The sequence below is a fragment of the Mesoplodon bidens genome (assembly GCF_964165515.1).
Source record: "Mesoplodon bidens genome assembly, chromosome: 2".
In the NCBI taxonomy this organism is placed as follows: domain Eukaryota; kingdom Metazoa; phylum Chordata; class Mammalia; order Artiodactyla; family Ziphiidae; genus Mesoplodon; species Mesoplodon bidens.
Window position 1 is genome coordinate 18,363,324 of NC_138177.1, and position 14,786 is coordinate 18,378,109.

The window sequence follows — 14,786 nt, forward strand, 5'->3', positions numbered from 1 at the left end:
AAAGGACTCTTTCCATAGAAATAGGAGGCTATCCCTCGTCCCCAGGTTAGAACACCTGATGGCTGGTCCTGATCTGACACCGAGAGGATTCCCTAGACTCTTAAAAACTTATTTTCAGTTCCTAAAAAAAAAAAAAAAAAAAGAGAGAATCTTCTGGAACTAACCTAAGCACACAGGAAACTGAGTAGCAGTATCTTTGTAATCTCAGGGGGAAAAAACAGTGTTGTTTAGGCACCACTGCCACTTTGCAGGGCTCATTCAAAGGAAAAAAGAAAATTTTTGTGTTTCCTTGGGAGAATTAAAATGCAGGACAACTAAAGGGAGAGTAAAACCCAAGTAAAAACACCATACAGCAGGCATCACGGTGCCTGAGTGGCAAATGCAAGCACCTAACCCGATAGAAAAATATTGCACTTAATTAGCTTGTTTGGACATTATTAAACACACCAAGCCCAACTGTCTTCAAAAGGTACTATTTCGGGCTTCCCTGGTGGCGCAGTGGTTGAGAGTCCGCCTGCCGATGCAGGGGACACGGGTTCGTGCCCCAGTCCGGGAAGATCCCACATGCCGTGGAGCGGCTGGGCCCGTGAGCCATGGCCGCTGAGCCTGCACGTCCGGAGCCTGTGCTCCGCAACGGGAGAGGCCACGACAGTGAGAGGCCCGCATACCACAAAAAAAAAAAAAAAAAAAAAGGTACTATTTCACATTGACTGCACTCCATAATTTGGTATGTTCATAAATGTCCATCGAGATAATTTTCTGAGGTTAGATTTAATTATGTTGGAATTAAGAGCCTTTCCTTTCCAGAAAAATACTTTAGAGATTAATTAAAGAACATTATTTGGATGTAAACTAATATGAATTCCTTTATCCAGCTGCACAAAAACTATAAAATTATAATTTTTCCCTTTCAATAAAAGCAGAATGATATGAAATCAAATTAGACCTTCAAATCTGGAAGTGAGAGACATTTCTTCTTTGGCTCCAATCAGTGCATCTCAACCAACATTTATACAAGAGAATTTGGTCCACATTTTACTGTGGTGAGTTTCACAGAGAATCCTCTGTTTTGTGTGAGTACATGCCATGCTTTTAATATTAAAAGTAAAAATGTTGCCTTATATCTACCCCCATTTTAGCTATTAAGTACATACTATATAATACTATTTAGCTATTAAGTACATACTATATAATAGCTATAGTACATACTATATAATACTATTAAGTATATATGCTTAATAAACTCCTAAGGATAAAAACATATTTAGGCATTTTTCTATTTACCTAATTCATGGCCAATTTAAACTCAGATAATAAGTTTTCAAGGAATAAAAATTTCCTATTCTACTGATCACAGTTGCTTATTTCAGCCTTAGAATTTAAAACTAAGACACAGTTTTTTAAATGGTGTTTGTGTTGAAAAATGTGGGTGCTTTTTCTGTTCCCAATCCAACATTTCTGATGAAAACTGTGAAGATTCTAAACTGTGCAGACTCAGTGCTTAGAGCCTGAGGGATGATCTTTTTCAGTCAATTTTGCAACCCATCAAAAAAGATTCTAGTTCTTTAGCGAGGCACCTCCGTTTTCTTATACTTATTTTGAGACTGTTCTGGTGAAAATATTGCTGCCTGAACAGTTTGTTGAATTCATGCCAGATGTTTCTCCAGTACATGGAACGAAAATCAGATTCTAATAGATGTATTTGAACTTGATAATATGGGTCAAGAGACATAAAAGAAAAATGTAAGCTCCTTGAAACACATTAAAGGCAGCAATTTAATTAATTGTCATTTCTCCCTTGGACATACACTTTTCCATCAAATTACTAGTTGGCAACTATAGTAAATACTTTAAAATATGTCTAATTAAAGGAAAGTCAATCTAGCTTATTTTTTGGGCAGGAATACATACTCAATGCCATATATTCTCCTATCCCGAGAATACTCATTTTCTCCTGGTAAATGCTACATAGATCAATGTGATCATATAAAAGAAGACTGAAGGGAAACTTGGGCAAATAAGTAAATCACTAATAAGCAATAAATGAAAACAGTCCTAACTAGGCTGACTCTAAAGGACAGTATATAAGTACTGTGTCATACTTAAAGAAGTAGAAATATTCCCACACTTCCAAGTGAAAAAAAAAAGCATCTTATGTATTTGAACACTTGAAACATCCTATAGTTGTAGTTCAGTTCACAGCAGAAAGCCTTTTTCTCTCTACCTCTCAAAATGAAGAAATCATCAAAATGCATTTTCTTCCTGCCTTTCCCCACCCCCAATAAACTTGACATCCTCTAATGTTCTGAGAATATTTTCTACCTTACTAGGTATTCGTTTTACGTTTATTCAAAAATTAGTCAAAGAAAAAAAATTTCTGCAGTTATAGGACTACTTAACTTTCCTCTTTTATGATCTCCCAGTGGAATAGAAAAGGATATAGCTATTATGGTTCTTAAGGTTTTTTTTTTTTGATGTGCTTGGCTATGAGCTCACCTGAGAGTCAGCTAGCAGTTCTAAGCAATTTCAAACAAAAACTGCTTTGAATCCTGTGTCCACAATTATTGAGTCCCAGCCTTCAATGTCCCTGATATGTATACTAGTGCATTTGCTTCAGAAAATAAATGTTCAAACAAAATTGTTGAAGAGCAGCATGAAACACCCAGGATAATATAATAGGGTTCTCGGTCACATAAAAATTAACAGACAAGTTCAACTAACATCACAAACAGCCAAAACCCTTATTGAACACAGAGCGTGTGCACACTGTGAGTGTGATCAGAGTCTATGACCCACAAATCTCTTTCCACAAGCCCAGCTAGTGGTTCCAAAGTGCCTCGCCTATACAGCTTACTGATGTGGGCACCAAACTAAAAATGTGTGCTGTTGACATAATGTGAGTCCTCCTGAGATTTGCTAAGAGCTTGTCCATGGTCACTCAGACAACCTTCCAAAGGTACTTCAAGAGCCACTTCTGCTGTTTGTCGTCTCCCAAGGCCATCACTCCGGGACAAGTCCAGTGGTGGACAGCCATTGTGCTCAGCACAGCCATTGACGTGGGCCAGAGGCAGTGCCCCGGGGGGACAGCACAGCTGCTTGGCACAGCCCTTGGAGATGCAGGGTGAGCTGCAGAGCAACTGCAAGTCCTTCTGCCCCAGGGGCCCCTTCAGGTCCACCTTCTCAAACTGGATGGTCACATTGTGGATTCCCGTGTTGTGGAAGATTTCTCGAATTTTTATACTGGCATCCTGATCTCCCCCGTCCTCCTGATACTTGATGTGCAGAGTGGCAATGATCTTCCCACTTATAAGTTCCCAGATGTGAACTTCATGGACACTGCTAATTCCAGGCACGGCAGAGAGCTTACTCACTAGAATAGGGCAGAGAAAACAATAGCCAAGGTGAGGGCTCCATTTGAAACATGGAACCACCACGGGAGGATAGGGTCCCCTTAAGCATTCTCACCAGAATGATGTAGTAACTAAGAATAACAGGAAGCAAAATAGCTGTACCGTGTATGGCTACATCTTCCCATATATTTTCCCATAATAATCTTCTTCTTCCTCTCTGAATTCCTCTACCATATACTGTTAGCCCATAAAAGGTAATTCAAGAAAATAAGTTTCATAACAATCCTCCCCACAAAATGCCCAGGGTGGTTGAGTTTACAGGGCATCGACGCTCTGATGGACTGGCTTGGGAATATAAAGTAGGATGCCTTTTTTAAAGGGGATTTGGCAATGTGGATCAGAAACCTTAACCAGGGATTCCCTGGTGGCACACTGGTTAAGAACCTGCCTGCCAATGCAATGGACACGGGTTCGAGCCCTGGCCTGGGAAGATTCCACATGCCGCAGAGCAACTAAGCCCGTGAGCCACAGCTACTGAGCCTGCGCGTCTGGAGCCTGTGCTTCGCAACGGGAGAGGCCGTGACAGTGAGAGGCCCGCGCACCGCGATGAAGAGTGGCCCCCACTTGCCACAACTAAAGAAAGCCTGTGCACAGAAACAAAGACCCAACACAGCCAAAAGTAAATAAATAAATTTAAAAAAACAAACAAACAAAAACCTTAACGAGCAATTCTAATACTAGGAATTTAACTGAAACAAATAACCAAATATTTATGTACAAGAATGGTTTGGACAATGCTTTTTGTGTTAATGAAAAAAAATAGAAATCGTTAAATCAATTATGTGATAGAATATGATACAGCTGTGAAAAAGTAAGTTGCATATTTAAGGATATGAGAAAGTGTATATAATGTATTTTTAAGTGAAAAAGCAAATAGCTAGAATGTACATGTGGTAGGTGTGATATTTTTCCTCTTTTTTTAACATCTTTACTGGAATATAATTGCTTTACAATGTTGTGTTAGTTTCTGCTGCATAACAAAGGGAATCAGCTATATGTATATATATCCCCATATCCCTTCCCTCTTGAGTCTCCCTCCCACCCTCCCTATCCCACCCCTCTAGGTGGTCACAAAGCACAGAGCTGATCTCCCTGTGCTATGCGGCTGCTTCCCACTAGCTATCTATTTTACATTTGGTAGTGCATATATGTCCATGGCACTCTCTCACTTCGTCCCAGTTTACCCTTCCCGCTCCCCGTGTCCTCAAGTCCATTCTCTATGTCTACGTCTTTACTCCTGTCCTACCCCTAGGTTCTTGAGAAACTGTTTTTTTCTTTAGATTCCATATATATGTATTAGCATGTGGTATTTGTTTTATTCTTTCTGACTTACTTCACTCTGTATGACAGACTCTAGGTCCATCCACCTCACTACAAATAACTCAATTTTGTTTCTTTTTATGGCTGAGTAATATTCCATTGTGCATATGTGCCACATCTTCTTTATCCATTCATCTGTTGATGGACACTTAGGTTGCTTCCATGTCCTGGCTATTGTAAATAGTGCTGCGATGAACATTGTGGTACATGACTCTTTTTGAATTATGGTCTTCTCAGGGTATATGCCCAGTAGTGGGATTGCTGGGTTGTATGGTAGTTCTATTTTTAGTTTTTTAAGGAACCTCCATACTGTACTCCATAGTGGCTGTATCAATTTACATTACCACCAACAGTGCAAGGGTTCCCTTTTCTCCACACCCTCTCCAGCACTTACTGTTTGCAGATTTTTTGATGATGGCCATTCTGACTGGTGTGAGGTGATACCTCATTGCAGTTTTGATTTGCATTTCTCTAATGATTAGCGATGTTGAGCATCCTTTCATGTGTTTGTTGGCAACATGAATATCTTCTTTGGAGAAATGTCTGTTTAGGTCTTCGGCCTATTATTGGATTGGGTTGTTTATTTTTTTGATATTGAGCTGCACGAGCTGCTTATATATTTTCGAGATTAATCCTTTGTCAGTTGCTCCATTTGCAAAGAATTTCTCCCATCCGAGGGTTGCCTTTCTGTCTCGTGTATGGTTTCTTTTGCTGTGCAAAAGCAAGTTTCATTAGGTCCCATTTGTTTATTTTTGTTTTTATTTCCATTTCTCAAGGAGGTGGGTCAAAAAGAATCTTGCTGTAATTTATGCCACAGAGTGTTCTGCCTATGTTTTCCTCTAAGAGTTTTATAGAGTCTGGTCTTACATTTAGGTCTTTAATTCATTTTGAATTTATTTTTGTGTATGGTGTTAGGGAGTGTTCTAATTTCATTCTTTAACATGTAGCTGTCCCGTTTTTCCAGCACCACTTATTGAAGAGGCTGTCTTTTCTCCATTGTATATTCTTGCCTCCTTAACAAAGATAAGGAGACCATATGCACATGCGTTTATCTCTGGGCTTTCTACCCTGTTCCATTGATCTATATTTCTGTTTCTGTGCCAGTACCATACTGTCTTGTTTACTGTAGCTTTGTAGCATAGTCTGAAGTCAAGGAGCATGATTCCTCCAGTTCTGTTTGTCTTTCTCAAGATTGCTTTGGCTATTCGAGGTCTTTTGTGTTTCCATACAAATTGTGAAATTTTTTGTTTTAGTTCTGTGAAAAATGCCATTGGTAGTTTGATAGGGATTGCATTGATCTGTAGATTGCTTTGGGTAGTAGAGCCATTTTCACAATGTTGATTCTTTCAATCCAAGAACATGGTATATCTCTCCATCTGTTTGTATCATCTTTAATTTCTTTCATCAGTGTCTTACAGTTTTCTGCATACAGGTCTTTCGTCTCCTTAGGTAGGTTTATATCTAGGTATTTTATTCTTTTTGTTGCAGTGGTAAATGGGAGTGTGTCCTTAATTTCTCTTTCAGACTTTTCATCATTAGTGTATAGGAATGCAAGAGATTTCTGTGCATTAATTTTGTATCCTGTGACTTTACCAAATTCATTGATTAGCTCTAGTAGCTTTTTGGTAGCATCTTTAGGTTTCTCTATGTATAGCATCATGTCACCTGCAAACAGTGACAGCTTTACTTCTTCTTTTCCGATTTGGATTCCTTGTCTTTCTTTTTCTTCTCTGATTGCTGTGGCTAAAACTTCCAAAACTATGTTGAATGATAGTGGTGAGGGTGGGCAGCCTTGCCTTGTTCCTGATCTTAGTGGAAATGGTTTCATTTTTTCACCATTGAGAACAATGTTGGCTTTGGGTTTGTCATATATGGCCTTTATTATGTTGAGGCCGGTTCCCTCTACGACTACTTTCTGCAGGGCTTTTACCATAAATGGGTGTTGAATTTTGTCAAAAGGTTTTGCTGCACCTACTGAGATGATCATATGGTTTTTTGCCTTCAGTATTTTAATATGGTGTATCACATTGGTTGATTTGCCTATATTGAAGAATCCTGGCATTCCTGGGGTAAACCCCACTTGATCATGGTATATGATCCTTTTAATGTGCTATTGGATTCTGTTTGCTAGTATTTCATTGAGGATTTTTGCAGCTATGTTCATCAGTGATATTGGCCTGTAGTTTTCTTTCTTTGTGACATCTTTGTCTGGTTTTGGTATCAGGGTGATGGTGGCCTCATAGAATGAGTTTGTGAGTGTTCCTCCCTCTGCTATATTTTGGAAGAGTTTGAGAAGGATAGGCGTTAGCTATTCTCTAAATGTTTGATAGAATTCCCCTGTGAAGCCATCTGGTCCTGGGCTTTTGTTTGTTGGAAGATTTTTAATCACAGTTTCAATTTCAGTGCTTGTGACTGGTCTGTTTATATTTTCTATTTCTTCCTGGTTCAGTCTTGGAAGTTTGTGCTTTTCTAAGAATTTGTCCATTTCTTCCAGGTTGTCCATTCTATTGGCATAGAGTTGCTTGTAGTAATCTCTCATGATCCTTTGTACTTCTGCAGTGTCAGTTGTTACTTCTCCTTTTTCATTCCTAATTCTGTTGATTTGAGTCTTCTCCCTTTTTTTCTTGTTGAGTCTGGCTAATAGTTTATCAGTTTTGTTTATCTTCTCAAAGAACCTGGAAAAGGTTTTATTATTTAGTTTTTATTTTGTTTTACTGATCTTTGCTATTGTTTCCTTCATTTCTTTTTCATTTATTTCTGATCTGATATTTATGACTTCTTTCCTTCTGCTAACTTTGGAGTTTTTTGTTCTTCTTTCTCTAATTCCTTTAGGTGTAAGGTTAGATTGTTTGTTTGAGATTTTTCTTGTTTCTTGAAGTAGGATTGTATTGCTATAAACTTCCCTCTTAGAACTGCTTTTGCTGCATCCCATAGGTTTTGGGTCATCGTGTTTTCATTCTCATTTGTTTCTAGGTATTTTTTGATTTCCTCTTTGATTTCTTCAGTGATCTCTTGGTTATTTAGTAGTGTATTGTTTAGCCTTCATGTGTTTGTATTTCTTTTACAGTTTTTTTCCTGTTATTGATATCTAGTCTCATAGCGTTGTGGTCGGAAAAGATACTTGATACGATTTCCATTTTTTTAAGTTTACCAAGGTTTCATTTGTAACCCAAGATATGATCTATCCTGGAGAATGTTCCATGAGCACTTGAGAAGAAAGTGTATTCTGTTGTTTTTGGATGGAGTGTCCTATAAATATCAATGAAGTCCATCTTGTTTAATGTCTCATTTAAAGCTTGTGTTTCCTTATTTATTTTCATTTTGGATGATCTGTCCATTGGTGAAAGTGGGGTGTTAAAGTCCCCTACTATGATTGTGTTACTGTCAATTTCCCCTTTTATGGCTGTTAGCATTTGCCTTATGTATTTAAGTTCTTCTATGTTGGGAGCATAAATATTCACAATTGTTATATCTTCTTCTTGGATTGATCCCTTGATCATTATGTAGTGTCCTTCTTTGTCTCTTGTAATAGTATTTATTTTAAAGTCTATTTTGTCTGATATGAGAACTGCTACTCCAGCTTTCTTTTGATTTCCATTTGCATGGAATATCTTTTTCCATCCCCACACTTTCAGTCTGTATGTGTCCCTTGGTCTGAAGTGAGTCTCTTGTAGACAGTATATATATAGGTCTTGTTTTTGTATCCATTCTGCCAGTGTATGTCTTTTGGTTGGAGCATTTAATCCATTTACATTTAAGGTAGTTATCGATATGTGTGTTCCTATTACCATTTTCTTAATTGTTTTGGGTTTGTTATTGCAGCTGTTTTCCCTCTCCTGTGTTTCCTGCCTAGAGAAGTTCCTTTAGAATTTGTTGTAAAGCTGGTTTGGTGGTGTTGAATTCTCTTAGCTTTTGCTTGTCTGTAAAGCTTTTAATTTCTCTGTTGAATTTGAATGAGATCCTTGCTAGGTAGAGTAATCTTAGTTGTAGGTTTTTCCCTTTCATCACTTTAAATATGTCCTGCCACTCCCTTCTGGCTTGCAGAGTTTCTGCTGAATAATCAGCTGTTAACCTTATGGGGATTCCCTTTTATGTTATTTGCTGCTTCTCCCTTGCTGCTTTTAATATTTTTTCTTTGTATTTAATTTTTGATAGTTTGACATGTGTCTTGGTGTGCTTCTCCTTGGATTTATCCTGTATGGAACTCTCTGTGCTTCCTGGACTTGACTGAATATTTCCTTTCCCATATTAGGGAATTTTTCAATTATCATCTCTTCAAATATTTTCTCAGTCCCTTTCTTTTTCTCTTCTTCTTCTGGGACCCCTATAATTCAAATGTTGGTGCGTTTAATGTTTTCCCAGAGGTGTCTGAGACTGTCCTCAATTCTTTTCATTCATTTTTCTTTATTCTGCTCTAGAGAAGTTATTTCCACTATTTTATCTTCCATATCACTTATCCGTTCTTCTGCCTCAGTTATTCTGCTATTCATTCCTTCTAGAAAATTTTTTATTTCATTTATTGTGTTGTTCATCATTGTTTATGTGCTCTTTAGTTCTTCTAGGTCCTTGTTAAATGTTTCTTGTATTTTTGTCATTCTATTTCCAAGATTTTGGATATCTTTACTATCTTTACTCTGAATTCTTTTTCAGGTAGACTGCCTATTTCCTCTTCATTTGTTTGGTCTGGTGGGTTTTTACTTTGCTCCTTCACCTGCTGTGTATTTCTCTGTCTTCTTATTTTGCTTACCTTTCCTTTTTTAAAAAAATGAAACATCAGTGTATATATATACACACAAAAATGATTTTTTTACATAGATTAAGTCTTGTTTTATTGAATGACTGACATAAAATATTAAGAGTGGTAATTTCTGGGTGGTAGGATTATGAAAGATTTCTATTTTCTTATTTTGGCTCTTCTATATTTTCCATACTTTCTAAAATTAGTATGTATTTAGAAAGATGGTATTGAACAGTGATTATGAACAACCTCTAGCCAGATAGAGTTTGAATCCCAGTTGATCATTTACTACCTGCATGACCTTGTAAAATTTACCCAGTCCCTCTGTGCCTCGGTTTCCTTACCTGTAAATTAGGAATGATAATGACAGTACCTCATAAGTTTATTTTAAGGATTAAAATGAGTTAATATAAGTAAAGCACTTGGACAATATTACCTAGCATGTAATAAGTATCATAAAAGTGTTGCTATCATTCTTACAATCTAATTTTTTAAATATCTGCTTTTCAGTATATATATATATTATTTTGTTAAAAGGCAATATAAGCCAATGTATATCACAAGTTGCTTTGTATATGCTTACTTTGTTTTTTCCATTGGCAAACAAGCCCCTGGAAGGAAAATGATGCTATATATCTGCTCCTCGGAGACTCTTTTACCTCCGTCGTCCTCTGCCTGCAGCACTGGGCAAAAAGTAGGCATGCAGGACAGTCACACTGTAAATCATGCCTGTAGGGGGAAAGGCTAGCCATAGCTACTCAATATATTAATACCCATCAAATCTAATTTCAGCTATTTGTCATGAAATAAGGTCTTCCAACTTTCAGCTGCATAGTGGGCCTGGGCTATAGTTCATGTTTACTGGCTCACTGATGAAGTAATGATACATAGAATAATAGCAAATATTCATGAAAAAAATTTTTCCTATAAAAACTTCATCTCCATTTAGAAACACTAGAACTAAAGTTGCACATTCAGTTTCTCACCAACATCTGGAGAGTTCCCATTCAGACATTCTATAAAGTCTATAAAAATGTTATATCCTCAGATGCACATAAACTCAAGTGAGAGTTTGACCTTCTATTTGAGCAAAGCAAAGAAACAGATTCCACTACTGAATGAGTGAATTTAAATATGGTCCATTTTACTGTGTTATAGGACACACGGTGACTTGTGTGCCCACAAAAATCAGTTAACTAAAAAGCAGGATCTAGAATAGGAAGGAATGACTCATGTTTTCAGAATAGGGGGAATAAAAATCAAGTCCTGGGCAAAGTGGCCTTATCTGAGTTAGAATAAATCTCTGACATGAAGGTAAATAAATAGCCCAGGAATAGGTATTGCCAAAGCAACACATTCTTAAAAATTTGCAATAGAGTCAGAGAATGATGGGTCAAAAAAGACCTTTGGTTCTTGGAGCTGTGAGTCATCTTAGTAGCAGCAGTCATCTACAAAACATGTGAGGATGTCTCTATTGCTTTGTGATTTAAAGTATTTCAGGATACAGAAATCAAACACTGCTCTGAAAGAATGCTGGCCCTTTGGCCTGAAGAACATTCACTGGGCAGTGGTTCAAGATAAGAATTGCATGACTTACTCAGCTCTTCCATGTTGATGCCTTTGGGGACCATCTGCAGCAGAATGGCAGCAGTCTCCTTGATGAGTGGGAAGGCAGATGACAAAATAATGATGACCATGATGACAGTCAGGCTGGGGTCAATGTAGCACTGCCAGTTACATGGGTCCTCATGTTTCAGGGGAAGCACATAGAATATGATGGCTGTAATCACCACAACCACCGACCCCAGGGCATCTCCCATCACATGTAAAAGTACCCCTGTGGGGAAGAAAGAAAGACCAATAAAGCCCACGTGACACTCACTGACTTGGCTTCCCATGTCTATGAATACCTGTTGCTATTTGTTCTCTGTGCAGGCTGGATTTGAAAGCAAAAAGCAATGGCCACTACTGCACAGAAAACAAAACCTCAGGCCACCATCCCAGGGTCCAGAGAACCTGGAACAGTCTAGGAAGATTCTGAGCTGCAGACACCTGTGGGAAGAGGGACTGTGCCAGTTCAAGGTGCCACATTGCTGTGACCTACCACCCATCAGAGGGCACCAAGCAGTAAATAGACACTATGTAAATGGTTTCTTTTTCTTTCAGACAGGTGTCTGTGATTTAAATTGTTTCAAACATTTCTTTTTTTTTTTGGGGGGGGGGCGTAGGTGCCATGCCACGTGGTTTGTGGAATCTTAGTTCCCCAACCAGGGATCGAACCCAGGTCCACAGCAGTAAAACCACAGAGTCTTATCCACTGGACCACCAGGGAATTTCCAAACTTTTTTTTCCTAATTGAAGTATAGTTGATTTACAACATTGTGTTAGTTGCTGGTGTGCAGCAAAGTGATTCAGGTATACATATTCTTTGTCATATTCTTTTCCATTATGGTTTGTTACAGATAAATATAATATTTATATTTATTTATTTATTCTTTGTCTTCCCTCTACCTTGATCCATTTTCCCTTTCCCTAAATGCATTTACCTACTTCTCACTTAGCCTCTGGTCACTGAAACTGCCTTTGGTTTAAGAGGTCCTCCACAGTGTCCAGCAACATTCCCACTAAATAAAGAGCCCTTTGTAACAATAAAATAACATTTAAATTCTACAGATAATAACAAAAATTGTGGATGCCTTTACTTAAGGGAACCACTTCGAAAGTTTTCGGTTATGATACAGAAAGCATGTAATTCTAAAGAAGATCTAAGTGTCCAATTGTTTGTTGGACATAGACTGAACTGGGATTTAGTAAATGGAGTGGAGATTTGTTAGGATTATAAAGTATAAACACAAAGTTTTTTTCTTTACAGAAAGCAACATCAGAATCTTTCTTTCCAAAGTATGGTTTGCAGACCAGAAGCACCAACATCACCTAGAAGCTTCTGAGAAAGGCAGAATCCCAGGCCCCACCTCCAATCTATTGAATCAATTCTGCATTTTAATAAAATCCCCAGGTGACTGAAATGCACATAAAAGTTTTCAAGGCACTGCTCTAGAAGAAAGTATATGGATTAACCCTCCATGTATCCCAGATTCACTCAGTAGAATTAATAATCATCCAAAATACTAACAACTCACTCATGGCAGCAACTGAATAGTTTCACTTAGAAGAGGCTACTTCCTCCTGGCAGCACTTCTAAGGTTCTGAGTAGCATCATAGGTCGAATGGCATTTTGTAAACACACTAAATGTAGTTTGTGGCAACCTCCCCCCACCACCAAAAAAATACAAGAATAAAAAGAATCCCCACATCTCCTTCTGGCTGAGTGTATACTTACGGTAATAGGGTCCCGATTCAATAAGTACATTAAGTAGTCCCATTTTTAAATTCTGTGCCCCCTTCTTCCTACCCCACCCCTATGGGAGCTTCTTACTCCCCAGTCCCTGTCCTCAGCCAAAAAGAGAAACTCAAAATGTTCCCAAGAGTTGGTCTCTACAGCTTGTTTCTCCAGGAGGAACTGAAGATCAAAGCTTTAACCTTCTCCAGCAGAGTACAAAATACTACCATAAAAATATGAAGACCAAACATTTCCTATATGCACTCGAAGTCATTTTCACAGCCTGAGACCATCTGTTATTCTCTTTTTCATGGATGTCAGCCTCGTTTCCTCCATTAGACTATAAGTAACATGAAGGTGAGGGTCGTACCCTGCATTTCCTTTGTTTGTATTTTAGCACTGGAGGCATACAATCTAGGCACTAAATGAAAAACGGTTTTCTGGTTGGTCAGTCATAACTCCCACAACATAGAGTACCTTCTGCCTTTTACTTAATTATAATAACTGTAATGCTAGCTAACATATATGCACCAGACATTGTTGTAAGTACGTTGCATGTATTTACACATTAAGTCCTCTTAAGGACTCTCTAACGTGGTTACTCTCTCCACTCTACAAATGAGGAAACTGAGGCACAGAGTAGCTTAGTAACTTATCCAAGAGCACACAGCTAGAAATTGTTTGTGTGGGGATATAAATCTCCATAGTATGACTAGAGAACCGTTGTGCATCCTGCCCCGTCTAAGTTCTAAATTCCAGTTTCAGGTTCTCCTTCTGAGAAATCTCACTACTGGACCCTAAGAATTATATACAAGCGTGTTCAAACTTATTTTTCATGTAATCCACAGTAAGAATCTTATTTTGCATCCTAGCCCAGGCACAAACGCACACTGAAACAAATGTTTCTTGAAAAAACAAAACCTATCCTTACATGGGATTTATTACTATTTTCTATTTTATTTCATTCAATTCTAGTTAGTTTTCAAAAGGCTGATCATACTCTACTAAATTGATTTTACAACCCAAACTATTGCGACCTTCAGTCTGAAAAACTGCTTACAGCTTCATTTCACTAGATTCCTGGGATATTGCTGTGTGTTTTCTGGCCTCCCGTGCAAAGATGGTCATTATCTTCTGGGGGCCTCAGTCCACTGGCAGGATTCTGGGTAAGTGCGTCAGTAACTTCCGGAGGGAAGATTATTCCCTGCGATGAGGAATCTCAAGAAAGGCTCCTCAAGAGATGGGCAAGACTTCTAAGAGGAGACAGACTTCAAAAGGCAATAGTGGGGGCTTGCTTCCCTGGTGGCGCAGTGGTTGAGAGCCCGCCTGCCGATGCAGGGACACGGGTTCGTGCCCCGGTCCGGGAAGATTCCACATGCTGCGGAGCAGCTGGGCCCGTGAGCCATGGCCGCTGAGCCTGCGCGTCCGGAGCCTGTGCTCCGCAACGGGAGAGGCCACAGCAGTGAGAGGCCTGCATACCGCAAAAAAAAAAAAAAAAAAAAAAAAAGACAATAGTCCCAGGCAGAGAAACTCAGAGAAAAGGTGTTCCAAGCAGAGAACTCAAAGGAGGCTGCAGAGGAGGATGTGCTTGTCAGGCAACGTGGGAGATGGGTGCACTACATTTAGAGTCACAGACCAGACAGTCTCTGTGAGTCATGGATCTCGTGAAAGTCAACCTCTCTGAGCAGCAAGATTCTCACTGGTGAAATGGTAATAAGAATAACATCTGCCTCACTTCTCAAAGAGGCCAGTTCTGAAGAGGACGTGATACTAGAAAGAAATGTGTATAAAAATCTAACGAAAACATAGCCGGGGTGTGTGTGTGTGTGTGTGTGTGTGTGTGAGGATAAACTGTTGAAATACTGCCATGATTTGCTTTTTGCTATTGACTGTCAGGACCATAGAATAACAGAGTCAGTAGAATGCTTGGAAATTAATATGACCTAATCTGTAGCTCTGAAACTTGTTAGTGACTCAG

At 38.7% G+C, this 14,786-nt stretch overlaps 1 protein-coding gene across 2 annotated transcripts in view; it reads right to left on the reverse strand.

Moving 5' to 3' along the window:
• Positions 1 to 1,249: 1,249 nt before the first annotated feature.
• SLC30A10 (solute carrier family 30 member 10) overlaps positions 1,250 to 14,786 on the reverse strand; it is a gene marked incomplete at its 5' end in the record, with an annotated part of 39,697 nt that continues 26,160 nt past the window's right edge. For both annotated transcript variants that reach the window (XM_081218893.1, XM_081218892.1), the window contains 2 exons: positions 1,250 to 3,370; positions 11,066 to 11,305. In XM_081218893.1, the coding sequence (XP_081075019.1) occupies positions 2,871 to 3,370; positions 11,066 to 11,305 (740 nt within the window). In that variant the 3' untranslated portion in view covers positions 1,250 to 2,870. The remainder of the gene's footprint in view (positions 3,371 to 11,065; positions 11,306 to 14,786) is intronic.